A 19,591-nucleotide genomic window follows, 5' to 3' on the forward strand; every position below is an offset into this window, starting at 1 on the left:
AACGGTGTGTTCAAGTTCAAAGAAATCGATTTTGCTTTGGATTTAGTCTGCGTCCTCCAGCAGCGGCTTCAGCTTCAGCCTGCTTTCTCTGTAATTAAAAGGAGTTGGCAGTGCTTTGATGATGGTGTTTGATGAGTAACAATGATGATGATGATAATCCAAATTTCAACCATTAAACCAGTTTTCTGGTATTTTGGCATTGATGACCTTTAAAACTTGGCTGCTGAATATCTGCATATGTGAAATCTGTTATAATCATTGATCAAATTTGGCACTTTAGTGACATGGCCATAAAACGAGAGAGGGAATATTCTGCTGCTTTAAAAGCCTTCAGGTTTCTGGGGAGACCCTTCCTACATATGCAATTGCAGACTTGGTTTTTACCTAAGAAATTTGTGTTTTAGCCCCGCCCCCCTCAACGTTGCTCTCATTGGCTGCCCCATGTAAACAAAAGGATTGAACAGCAGATGGTTGGGGCTGCTGTGTCTGAGGTGACCATCGTGTTGTGTTATATAGTCCTGATCATTTTTGTTTTACTTGTTTGGGAAGCAGGTTGTAAATGAGTAAATAAAACTGTGTGGGTGGACCTGTCCTGCATTTTATCTACTGTAAACCACATCAGCAGTTAGTTTGCTTATTAAATGGCTTTAAAAGCAATGGACAATGAACACAAAGAGTAATGAACGCACAGAACACATTCTTAGTTTGAATCATTACTCTGTTGACAGCCTGGAGATGATCCAGATCATCAGCACTGAATAATTTCACTCATCACTGGCAGAGGAGTGAGTTAAGAGAACCTCAATTTCCAGGGTTGTTGTTGGTGAGCAGATTGTTGCTCCACTAACTCAACTGTCGTGACAGAGCCTGTAGAAGCCTGTTAAAGATTCCTGTTATTCAGTAGTTATTACTCCTTAGTTTTCCCTGTAAAGAAAGTAAGTTGTTATATTTTTGCAGTAATATATAACACTAAACTTTTCATATTTCCATGTATCTGTTTAAATCTCTATCCACATAAACGTAAAAGGAGGCTTTTAGTAGCCTGTTTAAATAAAAGCTGACAGCCAAGTAAAAAATCAGATATAACCAAACAGATGTTGTGTTGGTTATATATAGAAATGTAGAGTCCTACAGGACGGTTCACCTCTGCTGTCGTCAATTAAGCTTTGGCTTCTTGGTTAGGGTCTGCATGCAGTCAGCTACAAGCTTTTAGCATCATAAACCTGTGACCACATTAACGTGTTGCTTTTGTAGAGCTTCGACATGTTAACTGGGGTTGTCACGATGCTAATTACCCAATACTAGAAGATACACAGGAATATATTCAATACTTGATACATTTTTTGATATGATGGAAAAAAATTATAAAACAAAAATAAAGAGGCATTAACATAAACGATGGCACTCATTTTTATCTGTCTGATGTACTGCAAAGAAATATAGACATTAACATAATTTTAAGATGTATGTATATGACAGATTCTCGTAGGTAGTTTAAAAAAAAAAAAAGGCTGACTTGGCTCCATGTTTTCATTGCTGACCAGAGCTGGTAAGGTCGACTACACTGTTTTTGTCCAGCTGCTGCTAGACTTTTCACAGCCTCAGTCTGAGCTTTAAAGAGAAGTGTAACAGTTTCTAGACACAAACACTTGTATTATTCTGTTCTATTAATGTTACAGACAGGTGTGACTGATAATGTTTGATGCCAACTCTCACATAAATATTATTTTATTATTAGCCATAGCTGCTAGCTGCTACCTTAATGATAATTTAACAGATAGCATTTTTAATTTAGCACAGCTTTTATGCTAGATGGCCCTTCTTGACACAATCTTCCTGTTTATCCAAGCTTGGGACCGGCTGAGGCCGGTGATGCTAACAGTAAAGTGCACTGACCATGTTACCATTTATAAACACTGTGCTGTTAAAATGGGAGCTTTGCTGACCTCACAAAATTTCTCATAAAAGGCACGGTGCTTACCTGTCTGCAGGTGCTGCGGGGAAGTTGTGCATTAGCGGGAGAGGTGTTTAGTATTAATTAATATCTGAATAGTGACTTTTCCCCCCTTAATCTATTTTTTAAAATTGTTTTTCCTTTGTTTACGGTCACATTTTGCTTTTCCCTCCACGCAATAAGAAGTTGTTGTTGTTGCAATAATTGTCCTTAAATATTGTACACCTCACTGTTCTTCTTATTCTAAATGACTTGAGTTTGAGTGAATGTTGCACACATATAATTCTTTCTATCTAACCATCCTGCTAACTGAAGAGCTTGCATAGGTAAATAACAACTAGTTTAGTGATAAGGGTAATGTGTGATGTTACCCAACACTGTCCATCCATGAGCTTTACATGTATACGTCCAGTGTGGCTACTTGATTATGGCAAAAATCATGTTTTGATTGCGATTACCTAAAATCGATCAGTCACAGATTGAACAATATTAGACTTACTCAACTTTGGAAAGGAAGAAAGTTGTCATTTTAATGAAGTCAGTTTCTTTGAAGTTTAGTCAAAATAAATAAATGATTGTGAACAGAAGCAAGCTTACCACAGGCTGCTAAGGAGTGAAGCACATGTAGGAAGACACTGAGGTGTTTCTATGCCAGACGAGAGACTTTATCTCTGCGGCGTGTCCTGGGTCTGCACAGGTTCACGAGTTCCCAGTAGGACATGCTTGAAATGCCTGATCTAGGAGGGATCCAAGAGACATCATATGCTTAAGCAGACACCCTAACCACTTCAACTGGCCTCTTTCTATGTGGAGGAGTAGTGCCTCTACTTTAAACCCCTGCTGAATGAATTAACTTCTCACCTCCTCTTAAGCTGACCCCAGAGAGGAAGCTCTTTTCTGTCGATTGTAGCCTTCTTTCAGTCACTAACCACAGCTCGTGACCATAGAGGAGGGTCAGAACAAAGATCAACCAGTAAATTGACAGCTTTGCTGTAAGCCTGGCTCTTTTCACATCAACGTTAATGCGTCTGTCGTTCCCTTTCTATACTCATCCTCCAGAAGAAGCTGTGATACTCAAACTCCTGCACTTGAGGCAACGACTTATAATCTGCACTCCACACTCTGTCAGCTGACAGCCATATTTATTGCAATCAAATATTATTCTGCAAATTATTGTAGCAGTTTTTAGAATTTTTGTTTAATCTTTCTTGTGAGATAACAACGACCAAGTTTCCCAACTAGCCTGCTCACTGCCCAGTGCACTGTTTTGGCTCTCAGTAGCTTTCAGCTACCTCAAGACCAGTTTGATAAAATTCATCACTCTCCCACACTGCCTGTGGAAATCTGTGTCTCTCTGTTGGCTAGGGGCTAATTTTATCCGTGATGTTTGGTGAATACAAAAAAAATGTGGATTCACAGTCAGGGAAATGGAGTCAAACATGCTCTCACAGTCGACAGTAAATCAGCAAAATATATTTTTTTCTGCTCTGTGGTTTTGTTTTAATAGGAAACTCTAGCTGTTATTTATAACTGAGAATGTTTTAAACTGTATCTTTAAGTCTTGTTTTTCATTTGAAAACATTTTCTACTGAAAAAAGAAAAAACATTACAGCCTCTTTTCAGTCGTTGGGTCATTATGTGCTCACTGGGGTGATATTTATGCTGATTAATAACATTAGATCAACTAGACAATCTCAAAGGCCACAAGTTGTAAAGGCCACGGGTTTGAGTCCATTTAAGTCCATCAGTGAACATATTTCCTGTCTCCATGTCTTTGAATCTCACTATGACCCTCCACCTGCTCTCTCTGCATGATTCATGCCTGATGTAAGCACCAGCTGGAAAGACAGTAAAAAATTCTCTCTCTCTTTCTCTCCAGAGGTCGTTTCGGTCGTTTGCAAATGATGACCGCCACGTCATGGCCAAGCACGCCAGCATCTATCCAGCCCCTGAGGAGCTGGAGGCTGTCCAGACTCTCGTGTCTACCGTGGAGGGAGCCCTTAAGAAAGTCTCTGATTGGATGGATGACCTCAGCAAATCCTCAGGGAAGACATCCACCAATAACGAGGCCGGGGATGACACGGTGGAGGAAGATGCTGCTGAGAAAAAGTACGTCCCACGGCGAGTGCTCTATAATGTTCGTACCGTGACCATGACTTTTATGTTAGTGCAGTATTTTACTTCAGCTCAGTTTTATAAGAACGAGTTTTCAGAGCGTAACATGACATAAATTTATGTCTTGTTCTAGTTTTTAAAGAATGTTTTTTACCTTCAGCTGTTTCCTGTGCACAGCTCGCTCCCGTTATAAAACTGTGTCGTATATCTTCATCGGGTAGTGAGGTGTGATGACTGGGCAATTAAACACACACAGCGGTCATAAATTCACAGCATTTGGCTTGTAGCCTAAGCATCCACACAGAGCTTCTATAGCAAAACACCTATATGAAGATTTAGTGCAGAGCTGGTTTTATACAAATAAAAGGGAACCAGGACGGTTAAAGAAAATCTTTGGTTTTTCATGTGATGCTGCAGGTCAGTACAGACACATTACACACATGAACTGTTTTTCTTTGGGAGGAGGGGATCCTGAAGGAGCTTTGTGAAGTACACGTGGTACCTGCCCCTCTGCTCAGCATGTCGCTCACGATCTGCAAGTGACACGCACATACACAGATTGAATATATAAATACACCAAGCCTGCATTCTCTTTAATGGTCAGCAGGGGGTGACTCATCTGGTTATAAAAATACTTCTGGTTGTACTGGAGTCTATGGGAATGTTTGGCTTCCGTGTGCTTCACAGGCATTAAAAAATATAGTAAAAGTGGGAATGACCTGCATATTAAAAAAAACCCCAAGCACCCAACAATATAAAAATAGGCCAAATTTAAATTGAGGGTATGCTTTCATTTTTATTTTTTTATGGAAAGAGCTGCAAAACTCTGACTGCATACTTTATACCACATATACTACACATAAAGCATTTTTAATGTATTTTTATTAGCCTTGAAACTAATCAAACGTATCATTTCCTACTATTAGTTCTTATTTTTCATATTTAAGGAACCATTAACAAAAGTTCTTGTGAATGTTTTAAACAATTTTTAAATATTTATTGACCTAAAAAACTAGTGAAAAAACTAACCAGTGAGGAGAAATACATGAGAAATATTTGTTTTTAGCTCAGATTTGTTTAAAAGAAAAAGCATCGTTACCTTTGCAGACAGCAGAGATCGTTCACTAGATTCTTGTTCAGCATTGTTCAATGTTGCTAATCCATTTGGAATATCAGACCCTGTTGAGCAGCCCAGGGCTCGTTCTCTGGCTTCAGTGTGTGTGTGTTATCACCTCTAAACTCTCTGCATGGCTCTGGGATAATCTGACGCTGGCTGCCTTCCATCTGCCCTCAGGCTGGATGCTGCATCGGTGCTGTGTGGGGTGACGCGTGTCGGCCTGGTAGCCAAAGGGCTCCTCATCAAAGGGGACATGGACCTGGAATTGGTTCTAATGAGCAGAGAGAAACCCACCAAACTGCTGCTCTACACCATCAGCGCCAACCTCCCCCTTCAGATCCAGGTACGCTCAGCCACACCTCCACCACTGTGGTGTTCAGCACTCTGCATTTAAAATGAGCCACGCAGCTGAGGGAGGCTTTAAAAAGTGTTTACGATCCAAGCTACAGTGGAACAACACCCACAGAGGTTGTTTGGTGACATTGAAGAACAGACGTGATGATGATGATGATGATGATGCTCTCATGTGGCTCAATGGGACAGTAATGTATAGTATATAAAATGCATCAGCTGCAATGAATATCAAGCCTTTCCCTTAAAAAAGGTTTAAAGTAATTTAAAAAAGAAAAGAAAAAACAACTTCTTTATAGACAGTTGAATAAATTCTGTGCACTTCCGAGCGAGTGCTTCAATTAATGCTTCATAATAATTGGAAATCTTGGAGACTGTTTTTCACTTTGGTCTCTCCAACCGTCATCATGTAAAATGTTAGCAACCAGGGAGTAGCTGGAGGTTTTTTGTGCCTCACTTTCTTTACGACCACTCAGCAGCCACTCGCCACACATTTTTCCACTGTACACTAGTGACTAATGGTTGACATGCAGTGGTGTCTGGTCTCTTCGCAGGTGTGACTGAAGTTTTGAAATATATTCATTTGGATTTTTAAGATGATGCAGGCACTCTAATGAACCGTGGACAGTAAATGGAGAAAAGCAGAAATAAAAGTCAAGGTTTCAGACTCCGTTCAATCCAGAATCCAAATACTTTCTCTTTACTGTGATGTGTAACAAAGATAGGCGTTCAAAACTGTGTTCTAGGAAGGATTACATAGTTTTGTACCACACTTGCGTTTGACTTGTTTGTAAATGCCTAAATTTATTAGATCATTTTCATGTTCTTAGGTTAATTCATTTTAATATTTAAAATGGGTTCTGTTATTGATATTCCAATCCACGCAAAGAAGAAATAATCGTTTAATCATTGTTTAGACCTCTAATTAAGACTCCTGCAGAGCTTTAGCAACATATTTAAAGATAAATTTAAGCACAAACCAACGGAGGAGAGCTGCAGTCTGAATGGAGCACAGACTTTTATAGACATCTGTCTGGGTGACGGTGTTTCTTTTTTCTTAAACCAGATGAAAGGATTATTTTTAGTCCGTGGGAGAGGAGAGGGTACAGAGGAGATGATTTGAAGTGGATATGATATAAGGAAGTGACTGCTGCTGCTGCTGAGATCGTACTTGATTTATGTCTGCCATTCTGTTTCCTTTAGACATCCAAAGCCCAGACTCTATAGTGTAAACTCACCCCTGCACCTCTGACCACTGGGACTTTCCCTGCTTTTGCTCATTTCACTTGAATATGATGCATCCCAACACTCTGAGAGCTCAGCGAGTTTAAGCATCCCAGCTCTGAGCTCTGTGCTCCTGAGTCGTACAAATAATTTCATCAGAAGATCGCCTCCCTACGCAGTGTTTCCCCAAGCAACTGCAGTCGCTAACAAAGCAGCAGTGTCATCCACAGAGCCTAAATTTCTTCCTCTTCCCCTCATCTCAGTTAATTACCTGCCAAAGCTGCCGTGCGTGCTTTATCATCAAGGGAGGAAACCGTTTGAAGCTCTCATTTCCTGGGCCAAACTGGGAGAGATTGGCAGGCAGTGGGGTGATTGATGGGGTCATTTCTCAGAGAGACGCGATAGAGAGAAAGCACTTGAAAACATGCCACTGAAGGTAACAGCAATCTTAAGGGTGGAATAAAAGAAAAGAGGATCGTCTGGCATGCTGGGAACCGGCTGGCAATAACAGGCGTGTAAACTCGAGATGAAAAGCTGCATGTAAACACAACTGTTTGTGCCTTTTGCCGCTTTGATGGGCCTGCTTAGTGTTTCATTGTTGAGATGTGTTTTGCAATTATTTCTTTCAGTGCCTAAAGGTCATCTTTCACATGCAATTATAAAAAGGATATATATATATATATAATAAAAGGAATGGTTGCAAATGAGCAGAGGCTGTTCAATAATAAGGTCAGCAGGATTATTTAGTTTTAATATAATGACTCATGTGCAGGTAAATTCCTGATATATATGTTCACAGCTGTTATAACCCCACTTTGCTACATGAAGGGAGAGCAATATTCGTTAACCAGATGGCAGAAGGTTTCGTGAGCTAGTCCGAGCAGGTTTCACAGTCCACAGATAAAAGCAAACACACACAATAAAGGAAAGACACGGGAGTGCAATATGATTGGCTGCAACACAACACAAAGACACAGAGACTTGTAATAAAAGCGTAAAAGTTACCAGAGGAAAAAAATTAAATCCTTAGGTCACTGACCTCACTGACGATATCTAACAGCTTGGTGTTTGTAGAAAAATTAGTAACAGTTAGTACCTCACCCAGCTTTCTGCCTCAAACAGAGAAACATGAGCAGCTTACTGAAACTGAAACCTCGCTGGGAGAAAACCCACAATACGCAAACCTTTCTATTGATGCCTGCTATTTTTGTAAAGGAATTAAGTAATTTTAATCAAGTACCAAACAACAAAGAGGAATGGGGCAGACCACTCGCTGGACCAATCAAAGGCGGAACACATGACGGGACACATGAGGAAGACGTGGAAAATGAACAGGTCTGCACAGACTAATCAAAATAAAAAACAGTTAAATTACACAAGCAGGGAGGAGTGGAGTGACCTGGGGCCTTAACAAAAACACTAATCCCACCAATACGCCAGAGGTCATGTGACACCCACCGATGGGGCGTTCTGAGTTTCTCTTTTTAACACAGTAATTTTTTTAATTCGCTCATAATTCAGACATATTTTTCTTGCTTGTAATCACTGTAAACCCAACATTTCATGAAAATGTTCAGATTCCTACCAGGAAATAGACTGTTTATTCAAAATGTTTATTGTCTCAAACATTTGCTTCTGAATAAAATGTGATGCTCACTTTGTAAATAATGGACTCCATTAGGATATAAATACAGCCACTGTCTTGTCACGTCCAACTAGGAGTAGGGAAAAAGTCAAACTCTAAATCTTTAATGTAAAGGAGGCAGGGGTCATACACAGGACAGCAAAAAGTAAGACAAATATTCCATGAAATGGAACAAAAGGTCATACACGAGGGAAAATGAAAAACAAGAGGAACTACAGAAACCAGCTAGAAAGCCTGAGCCAAAAAACAAGACCATCTGGCGAGTGGAAGGTGAAAGCCGTGAGTTATATATACTGAGGTGACTGATTGAACACAGGTAGGCAAATTATACAGAGCTGGTACTAACAAGGGCGGAGAAGATAATCACAAACTGACAGTGTAAATAGACCAGGAAGTGTAACATAATAGAGGAAATTACTTGAAAAAAATCACAAAACATGCCGGAGATTCTTTTAGGAAGCCAATGAAAAAAGAAAAAAAGAAAGCTGATGATTTCAAAATCAAATTAAAGCAAAAGTATAGAGCATCACCTCCTTTCTTGTCCACTGATACTTTTTAACTGCGCATGACCAAAGCCTACTCAAGCAGTAATTGAGCTCAGACTACAAGCTGAAAAACAGAAAGCCGAAAGCTCCTGGGAGGAAAAACTCTGGGATCTTGAGACAGCTGTGTGACATGAAGGACTGGGGAAAAAACGCCAACCCAACTGGAGATTTTCCAAAAATGGTAATGAGCTGTTGCATTCAACATTCAACATAAATGTATGAACAACTTCATCAAATTCAGTGCTTTTTAAAACCCAGCATGTGGCTGCTGCTTTGAGTTTCTTCACATGGCTGAGACTTCTCATAAAACAAGAGAAAATACGAATAGCTCTGTAAAAAATAAGTATGTCCGTTCATATTTTACATCTTGTTTTCTTAATTTAACAATAAAATCTGACCATTAGTTCCCTGAGCTTGAGGTAAAACAGTCTCCAAATAGGTAGAGCAGTGATGCCTTGTTACAAACAGCAGGAGTCGGTGCTACAACTGTGATTCGATTTTTAATTAATCGTGCAGTTTTGCTTTGCAGACAATGACCGACGACAAATACGAGGTGCGGTCGTGCGTGCCCGAGGCGGCCATCCAGGTCTGCACCACCAAAGACCCCCATCTCACGCTGAAGATCACCCTCTCCTCCTTAGCCATGAGGGACGAGCAGAGCGCCACGGAAGAAGGTATTGACTCCTCCTTCATTCCCCTTCCACCCCCTCCCTCCACCCGCCTTCATCTGTGCCTCCTGTTTCGGCAGGATGCCTCACCTGTTTTTATCTGACCTTTTTATGACTACAGAAGGCTGAAAGGGAAGGAAGAGGGGAGGGATGTGAAGGTAAACCTCAGCTTAAACTAAAAGACAGTCTGGGGAAAACTGTGGAGGATGATACAGCAAGAGGTCTGAAAGCTGAGAGGCAAACGGGGAGAAAAAAGGAGAAGGGATGATATGGATCTGGGTCAAGTGTGGTGGAAATAGCCGAGGAGAGATGATTTCCACTGGGAATGTTTGGCTTGGATTGACGAAAAAAGATATTTCCGCCTTTGGTGTCCTTTTGTATCATCCTGCATTCCTGCAACTCTGATAAGAAAAGAGTCAGCCTTCTTTTAAACAGAATAGATATATTTTAAACAACTCTGGCTGTACAAGTGAACCAATATGTGTCACCAAACAGATATTTCATCTCGTGTAACCAGCTGTGGAAAAAATAAAAAAAATAAAATCTCATTTCAGGTGACCAAATTTGATGGGAAACGTGCTCAAGAGCCGCCGGCGTTTGCCATCAGCGGTTTCATTGTTTGTTCTCGGCCCACAGATGGGAAGGAAATTAAAAATGAATGATAGGCGAGCTGGGACTGAAGAGCTGCCATTACAGAAGCGCGAGTCCCTTAGTGGTTCTCACTCACAGTGGGAAAGATTGAGCCTTCACAAAAAAGGTAAAAAAAAAAAAAATGGATTGTGCCAAACAGGAGAGAGGCAGAGCACAGCCGAGCTCAGGGCAACAAGGCAGGGAAAACAGTTTTTCTTCAGCTTCAGCATCCTGTCAGGACTCACAAGGACACCGTTTCTTTTGTTTCATTTCAGTGTGAAATGAAACACACTGGCATAGTATACTGTTTTATACACTTCAGCAGAATTTAAATGAAATATTCTAAATAGACTCAGGAGAACCACAGAGTAGCTCCCTGAAGAAACACTTCATTTAAACACCTCTTTGTTTTTTCATGCTTGGTTTAATAATTTCTATTTAACAAGATATTATCCTGAGATATTAGGATTCTTTTTAGCAGGTGTGTCTCTGGTTAACCTAGCATGTTTTCACATAGTTGGATATTTAGATATAGCACTGTTAAACTACTGAATACATAAAGAACATCTTTTAGCCTTGGTTTAAACAGCTGAAACCAAACCGTCAAGTCCAAAAAGGTAACCCGCAACACTGTGAGCTGGTGTCGGAACTCAGCTGAAGCTTGTTTGTTACATAAAAAGACAGCACTCTGCAGCACCAATGCATCACTCTGAGTGTTTTCGTGCACTGGGCCGTCTGCTGTCAGTCAGCTCATTGCATAATCTCGGAGTCAGCGTTTGGAGTCTCCCAGTTACTCTTTCAGAGCTGTGACAAGTAGGAATCCGAGCAAGAGGCTCAACGAAAAGGGAAACAAAATGCATTTAAACCAACACAGGACAACAATGGTGTGTGCAAGGCAGTCGTTTCATTAATTCAAGTAGTCAGTGGATGTGTGTTACTGTAAGTGATGGGTGGGTTAGTGGAAAGTGCGGACACAAAAGTAGGTTTATATCGGGGAGGGTGAGTAGATATGAGGCTGGATGGCCCAGTTCTCACCCACAGATAAAAGCTACAGTAAATAAAAGAAACAGTGACATTACTCCATCAGCATTACTACAGTCAGTGTTTTGGCCACAATTTCAGTCTTTTTACAACACATGTACTTGCTAATTATTGTCATATAGCAAGCTAATAATGTGACTTCCAGTAACCACAACTGAAGTACAGGCTTCTTAAACAGGTTGTTCCAAAATGTCTTCATAGACAGCTGAATGACATGAAATCCAGACAGATGTGGTATAAAACCAGCTGTTATGGAGTGGGAAACTACACCCTGAGAGCCTCTTGGGTGAGAAGTGAAATGTCTTCATGAAACTTAAAGTCCAGTTGCTTTCTTTTTGAGCTCCTTAGAAGACCAGAGGTTACTGAATTCTGACTTCGCTGGCCATTTAAACTGGTAGTCTTTGGATAACTTTTGGAGGCAGCTTCAATTGGCCATTAGAGGAAATGTAGTCTTTGTGACTTGACCGTTGGCTTCATTTGTCTGGTCCAGAGGCTGCAGCTTGGACCCACCTCCAAGACTGTGAGAAGGCTGTCACAATGCCATGTGATGTGAAAAGTTTTCAGTCTTCACTTGGAAGTACATCAGTGAAAACAGAGGCCTCCTGCATCTCCTCCCTGGCATCTGTACACATTCAATGAGTGCTTTGCCAGTTTATTGAATGAATCTAAGGATTTAAGCTGTTGATTGTTAAGCGACAAGCAAGATTATTTGTTTTATTTGTTTTTGCTGCATGCAGAGTAAAATTTGGATCCAACCAATAGAATTTGGAACAAGTAGATCTTAAAAAAATGGGAGAAAAATTACACATTTTAAGCAAGAATTTCTCATTTTATTCAAATGTGAGTTGGACCACCCAGGAGGAAGTTTCCTCTGCAGAAAAATAAACAGCAATTGTGAAAATTGCAAAGATTTGAGTATCCTACTAAGTTAGTACTCAGCAGTTCCTCTATGGCAGTTTGCAAATGCTTTTTACAGATAGGTAATAGTCTTTTTATTCTGTTCTCACTGTTAAACCCTCTTTCTCCAGATTACTTTAAGTTCTCGCTGCAGATGTTCAGCTCAAATGGCTGATGGGAAAATCTGAACGCTCCAGCTTATGTTTCTTATAGTAGCTAAAAGTGGCTTTTGATGTCTTCTTTGGCTTTTTCTGCTGTTGCTGAAGTAATCTTTTCAGTTTCATTTTCTTGACTGACTGCAGGACATCAATGCAATTGAAATTTAGCGCAATCCATCCTTCCCTCCATCATTGTAATGTTTCTGTGCCACTAGCTGTTACACAAACCCCAAGCAGAATATTTCCACCCCAGTGCTAAAAAGTCAGCAGTTGATTCTTTCCATCAAGCACTGGCTCCTTTTTTCCAAATGTACGTTTGGTGATTGTGGCCAAATGGCTCTATTAATGTCATTTGTTTCAGAAGTTCGCAGACTATAGATATTGACTAGTTAATTTTGTGATGAGCTGGCTCTGAGCAGCTTTGTATCTGTGCCCAGCAGACATGCAATTTTATCTAGTTTTATTTAGTTTCAGAAAGTGGAAACTGTAATGTGGAGGCACATTTTTGACTCTTCTTGCATCATCAGCCCTGCGTCAGTTTAGATTTAACAAGTTCATGAAGTTCTGTGACAAGCATGCCAGAACTGAGTTTTGTCTGTAGACAGAAACACATGCATAAGTGTTTAAATGTCTGCAATATAACATGAGATTTAAATTTTGTGTTACATTGTGCAGGTTAATAAACATTCGCTAACTGTGTAATTACTTTTAAATTTGACCACATTTATTGTAGAACATTGGTTCTTACTTCACCTGTGGCATCAAGCTGTGGTTAGTTACTGAAAGATGATGTTTACAAATACCAGCTGCTGAAGGTGGTCTGATCTCAGCTTTAGAAAGAGGACTAAGAGCTCAGAGTAGAGATTTGGGTATATCTAACTACATGTAGACCTAACCTCCACCCTCAAGAAGAGCTGGTGGAGTCGGAAAGAGTCTGAGCCTCTGGGCTTGTGATCTGGATGCCAATAAGAGGCAGAAAATATAGATGGATGGTTGAAATAGATGGATGGATCCAAAGCATAAAAATGGTATTTAGGACGGCCATAGATTTTAACGTTTAAAAATACTTTGCAAACCTGAAATTACATCTGATTAAGGCCGTTTCCACACAGACAGTTTCAGGAGAATCAGGTCTGGAGAGTTTACACAGTTGGCAGGACATGACACCCACTTTCTAGCTGTGAATTCACTGAAATATTAGCAGCATTTTTCAGCACAAACTGAACTTACACAGACTTTAAAATAGAGAGCTGGCAGGTTAAACACGAGCTGCGCAGGGCATTTGTATTCGCACATGCAGCTCTCATGGTTGTTGCCTAGAAAAGTTGTGTCACAGTCAAGTCCTGATAAGCAGTAGGACATGGATCATAATACAAATGAATAATTGATTTGATATGAAGGTCGTGAAACCACTGAAAGCGTCACTTGTTTAAAAAAGTTAAACAGATAACAATTAGAGGTGGGAATCACCATACATCCCTCGATACGATATTATCACAATACTTAACGCACGATACGATATTATTGATTTTTATAAATATTTTGCGATATTCAGATTCTGTACATAAAGGTAAACTTTATCAATATTCATTTTATCTAATATCAAAGTCTCACACTCAGTCTTTCTCTCATTTCAGTTTTATTGTTGACAAACTGAACGGTTTGTATTACAGTCTAGTCCAACTTAACTGAATGCAACCATCTGGTACAATTATAGCTATTCTGAACTATGCAGTTTATGAAAACTATGCAGCCCCTTCAGCAACTGAAGAATTTGAAAGTAAATTAAAACAAAATATAATTTTACATTAAATAAAAAAGTTTTAAACTTGATTAAAATAAAACATGTTTATTGCTGCCAAAAAAAAAAGTTAAACACATTTGGACAGTGAAGGAATGTCAGGGTTCTTGCTCAGAAAAATGAGCTGATCAACATGCTCTGAAGTCAGAGCATCGATTTCTGCTGTCCCTGTATCGATACATTATTAGCAAACAAAATATCACAATACTACACAGTATCGATTTTTTCCCCCACCCCTAATAACAATGCAAAATTGCTAAACCTACACTTGTAGAGGTTTGATTAATAAACGGTAGGGTTTTTAAATTCTTTGATTGAAACAGATTGTCTACTTTAACACTCCATACATCTCCACTGATGTGTACCAGTGCATTTTATTGAAAAATCGGAGCAATTAATTACTTAACTGCAGTTTTCAGGCTTTGAAAAAGCCATCTGGTGGGTTGAATAGAAACTTTTGGCAGGCTGAGAATGGCCCCGGGACACATGTTTGACACATACTGTTTATTTCATTCTCTCTTTTTAAATAATGAGGTTAACAATGGGGTGTTTCTTCTTTCTTTGCCAAGTAAAGGTGATATCAAATCAAAATCAAGTTTAGTTCTAACTTCAGCTGTTTCTGGGTTTTTGTTTTTTACACATGTTAAAATAGGTTTTTATCAGTAATAAAATGCCAGCCAAACTCAACCCTATCTGTGCTACCTTGCAGGGTCTCTGAGGGTCTTTTTTCTGGTGACTGACCCATGACAGTCTAAGTGGTTCCCTGGTTTTTATCGTGTGCCTCCTGTAGCTGGCCGCTGCTCACTGACTCTTGGTTTTGTTGCCGTAGCTCCGCAGGTCGCCTCGCTGCGTGGATTGGCACATCTCTGCGGCCCCGCTGCTGACGAGGCATCCCCCACACCCAACAGCAGGAAACCCCGGGTACAAGGGGCTTCCCCAACAACCAAACCAAACCAACCCACTCTCACTCTCTGCCTCAGACATGCTCCTCTACCCCCCTCCTTCTTCTCCCACCCCTTCCTCTGTTAACTGGACTTCTCACTGGGTCACCATGAAATTCTGGTCCATGTCTACTGATAGAGCACACACACCAAAAGGACAAAATGACTACATTACCCAGCAGCCCACATCCACACCTGTACTCCCTTTGCTTTAATTACTGGGGCTGACCTCTGTCTGTTGATCAGTTGTTATTGGCTCAGAGTGACATCCCATAATTTCATGTTGGAAAAATTGTGTTAATTGAATTACTCTGATGTCCCGGTCACTAATCGAAATTCCCCTAAGCTAATGATGTCGGGGAGAATTTAGTGGGGGTTGTCCGTATTTGTATGTGGTGTTGACCTCTGACTGATGGTTCCTTCATGGCCTGCCTCTGGGAAATGATTTTCACCGCTCACTGTTTCACACACATACTCCTTATTTTTCATTCATGATTAAATCTACGTGTGTTTTTAGCTCTCTGCTGTACAGAGCTTTGAGTTTGTTGCCAGAATAATTCACTTTTTAATGACTGGCCACCTGGTCCATCTAAATCTGGTTGTTGCTGTCATTTAGATGTAATTTAATTTGTAGGTGGCGCTCGGCAGTCCTGTGAACTCAATTACAGGCAGTCATCTTTAAATGAAAGCTAATCAGAATAATTAAAACAAATGCCAAACCATGAGACAAGCTAATGCCTCTAGCAGCTTCTTGTAGGTCTTAATTTTAAAATTTAACTCTGGTTAATTACCAAAATTTATCCTTGGTTTAGGTTTATATTCAGTACACAGGATTAAAAAGAAGTTCAGTGTTGATGATGAATGATGCTTTAACCCCTGCAGTTTGTATCAAACTGACTTACAGACAAAGCAAAGAGCAGAGACAAAGCTACACGTGTTAGATAAGAATGAACTGTTTAGTTGATTAAACAACACAAAATTGATTTTATGTCAGTCAGAGATTTTGAAAATACAAACACTCACTTTTTTCAGCTTCTTGGATCAGATAACTGCTAGTTGTCCAAACGTTTTTGGTTTTGTGTTGTTAGACAAAAAATATAAAGAAAATTTTTCTCTGGCTCTGAAAATGTAATTTAAAAAAATTCAGATACTTTGTAATCTAAACAATTTAATAATTAAAATAATTGATGGGATGACATCAGTAGTTATTTTTGTATTTAGTGTTGCATCAGGCAATTCATAGCTGCCTGCATATTGTCCTTATTGAATAAAATGTTTTAAGTCAGTCTAATAAATAGTACTTATAGTAAAAGTAGCACATGACATCTGTTTCTACAATTTTTATTTTTGAACTTTATAACTTCAAAACAGCAAAACAAACAAGCCGTCTTAATAAATCTGATTGGGTTTTTTTTTTTGTTTTTTCACAGTGTTCATACCAAGCAGAACAAGTTAAAAGCACCTTTTAAAACAACAAAACATAAAAACTCAATAGTAATGATAATGAGGTGTATTTCAAAATCTAAGGATTTAATTGGCTCCAAAGATTCCATAGATTTCACTATAATGAAGAAGATGTCATGCAGTAAAGGTTAGGTAGGTCCCTAATGATTTAGTTTTAGACTTTACATAAAACTGAATAATTGATTCCAACTTACAAAGAAAAACGATCATTAGCCTGGCATATTTAAGAGCAGAGGAATGCAGTAAATGTAGTAAAGGTCTGACGTGTTTGTAATACTTTTAAGATTTTATATTAAGTTAAATAATTAATTATTGAAAAAAAATAAGCACCCGTGATTAGCATGGCACACTTGAGACTCCATAGATTCCACTCAGCCTGTCGTGTAGTGTGTAAAGTGTTTGTATCCATCATGCTCTGCTTTGTTGTCTGTTTATCTATATGGAACATCGTTTGCGTGACCCTGGTATCCAATTGTCTACTTTGTATTCCGTCTTTAGTTTATAGCCACAAACTAAGAGCCTCTTAATGGCTTTTTGTCGGTGTTCACTTCACTTCATTTTCATTTGTTTCCGAGGTCTCCAGATGCATCAAGCAAGCAGAACGGAAAGAGTGCGCCCACACATGCACGATTAAAACAAATCACGCCATTAGCTGCACACTTGCTGCCAAAGTGGTAAATAGTAGCCAGAAGTCCCGGGGGCAGAACATGAAGGTCCTCACTCAGTCTTGGTCTTGGAGGAGGAGTGACATGGGAGAAATCCCCCGTCTCTCTCATCAGCTCCTTCGTTTGTCTTCCACCTCTTCCATCCTGTTCAGCTTTCACTACGGTCTCTACAGCAACAGACTGCCAGACCACATGCATCGCTCCTCGGCTCGCTTTACTGCCGCGGTGCCACACGGATAAATTGGAATTTGAATACTTGTGGATTTAGAGGCTACACTGCTGTTTCCTCTCTATGAGCAAGAGCCTTTTAATGCTCTGCGTCAGCACTCCTGTCAGCTTTAGTCCCAATTTAATCTCTGCTGGCTGTTGCTCATCGGAAGAGTGCTTTGAACCATAATGACACTGATTCGAGTGAGATGGTACATCAATCAATATCTGATATTTGCAACAATGTCTCAGCTTGCAGATAACTCATTATCTTAGATTTATTTGATACGAGATAACCTGCGGGCCTTCGCCGAGCTCTGCAGTGTGGTCTGCGGTCTGTTCCCCCTTTTGTTCGTCTGCTTGACTGTCCCACAGTGGGCACCCCTTAGCTGCTCCTGAGAACAAACAGCCTTCACTTTCTTTCCAGGGTGGCGTTCTCACTCTCAGATGTTTATGTTGTCATCTGCTGTCACTCTTCTTCTGCTGTCGTTCTCCCATGGCTTGGCCTCCAGTCATGGCAGGAGTGCTCCCCACAGGAACCCGGTGTGGAGAGACTGTTTCAGTCAAACATAAACATCTGACCGACCCCGCAAGAGTGAAAATACTAGCATGGCGCCCCAGAAAACTGCATAGCCTTTTGAGCAGGATGACTTTTGTTCCCCTCTTCAAGTGGAATAGCTAATGTCTCTTTGTATCAACTCTGCCTGTCACCCAAACTCAGACCCCCTTGAGCCAGTTTTTCTCGATCCATCCAATGTGTCCTTGTTCTAAAGTGTTATTTTTAATCTCTAATCTGGCTTTTGGTCCCGAGTCATTGCCATGCTCTCATTTTCGTCCTGCGCTGTAATCGATAACACACTAATCTGGCGTGTTCCATTGCCTTCAGCCACTGATCTGCATCTAGAGTGAGACTTCGGCCGGGCAGCAAGACGCATGCGCTCACGTCTACTCCGGTTCCTCCTGTCAGTGTCATGAAAGATCCTGCCTTGTGCATGAGAATCCTCCCTCTCCCAGAAAAATCACACAATTTCTCAAATTTCCCCTCCTCTTAGCTCATTCGGTCAGATCAGTGGGTTTGCCTAATAATTAGCTGTCCGACCCTGCTGCCCGTGTGTCTGTGTGTGAGTGTGAGAGGTCAGCGTGCTCACGCTCAGTCTGTCTTGTCTCATCCTGTCCCTCTCTCCAGAGGAGGGCGAGCAGGACGCTGACAAACGGAGACAGGAGGAGGAGGAGGAGGAAGAGGAGGACGTCCTGGACAGGCAGAAGTGCCAGACGGCACTGGCTTCACTCCGACATGCCAAATGGTTCCAGGTGAGCACAGCTGGGCTGTGACAGATTTCTCTACACTGTCTTTATATTCTGGCAACCTGAGCATTCAGCCGCGTGCCTAAAATTACATTTGCTTGGCTTTAATGTGTGACAGCAACTTGGTTTTGAAGGAAACGTAATGGCACCTATATTTTCTTTGTATCACCGTAATAAATGACACAAAGTAATGAAGTCTATCATTAGCACACAGGTGCTACGGCATTGACATTATGAAGCTTTTTACTGCTCAACTGATGCACTCATACCAACACTGCTGCAGCAACAACAACACAACCTGCTCCTTACATTCAGAGTTTTTGGTTCTCTCTACTTGTATAAGATGAGGGAGTTTTCCACCTAACACAGGAACTTCCCCTGACTTCCTTTAGGGCTAATTTCAGGGGGAGTCTGTTCACAGTCCTGTTAGTTTATGCAGTTCAAAAAGCATGGATCATTTAAGGTGTTTTTTTTGTCCACATCTGTGCCCTAGCGCTTCAAGATAACTAGTCATTTGTAGACTAGCAAGGTGACTGCTGTGCAGGAGGCAGATTTCAACCCATAGTGTGTTCTATTCCTAACCATGACCAAGTAATAAGTCAGAAAGTAGAAAAACAGCAGACCAAATGGGACAAGAACCAGGCTGTCTGATACACCTGCAATTACCCATCCAACCGCCCGCTGTGGATGTTATTACTCAGCCGAAACACAGCTGTTATTTTTCTGCCATGAAGTTTTATGTGGGACAAACAAGTGCTCTGACAGAACGGCGTTATAAGACATTTTGGGATGAACATGCATTATTTTGAATACAAACACAAAACATATCGGAAGGGGGAAGCACTTCATCGCTGAGTATAAAG

The 19,591-nt window shown here is 40.5% G+C and overlaps 1 protein-coding gene across 2 annotated transcripts in view; it reads left to right on the forward strand.

Annotated features, from left to right (window-relative positions):
• The window catches only part of LOC102799146 (spermatid perinuclear RNA-binding protein-like), a 94,876-nt gene that overhangs the window by 40,874 nt on the left and 34,411 nt on the right, over positions 1-19,591 (forward strand). For both annotated transcript variants that reach the window (XM_087849443.1, XM_006797691.2), the window contains exons 3-6: positions 3,834-4,063; positions 5,364-5,529; positions 9,481-9,625; positions 18,610-18,734. In XM_087849443.1, the coding sequence (XP_087705569.1) occupies positions 3,834-4,063; positions 5,364-5,529; positions 9,481-9,625; positions 18,610-18,734 (666 nt within the window). The remainder of the gene's footprint in view (positions 1-3,833; positions 4,064-5,363; positions 5,530-9,480; positions 9,626-18,609; positions 18,735-19,591) is intronic.

Source organism: Neolamprologus brichardi, chromosome 12, assembly GCF_056152115.1.
Source record: "Neolamprologus brichardi isolate AB-2024 chromosome 12, ASM5615211v1, whole genome shotgun sequence".
In the NCBI taxonomy this organism is placed as follows: Eukaryota; Metazoa; Chordata; class Actinopteri; order Cichliformes; family Cichlidae; genus Neolamprologus; species Neolamprologus brichardi.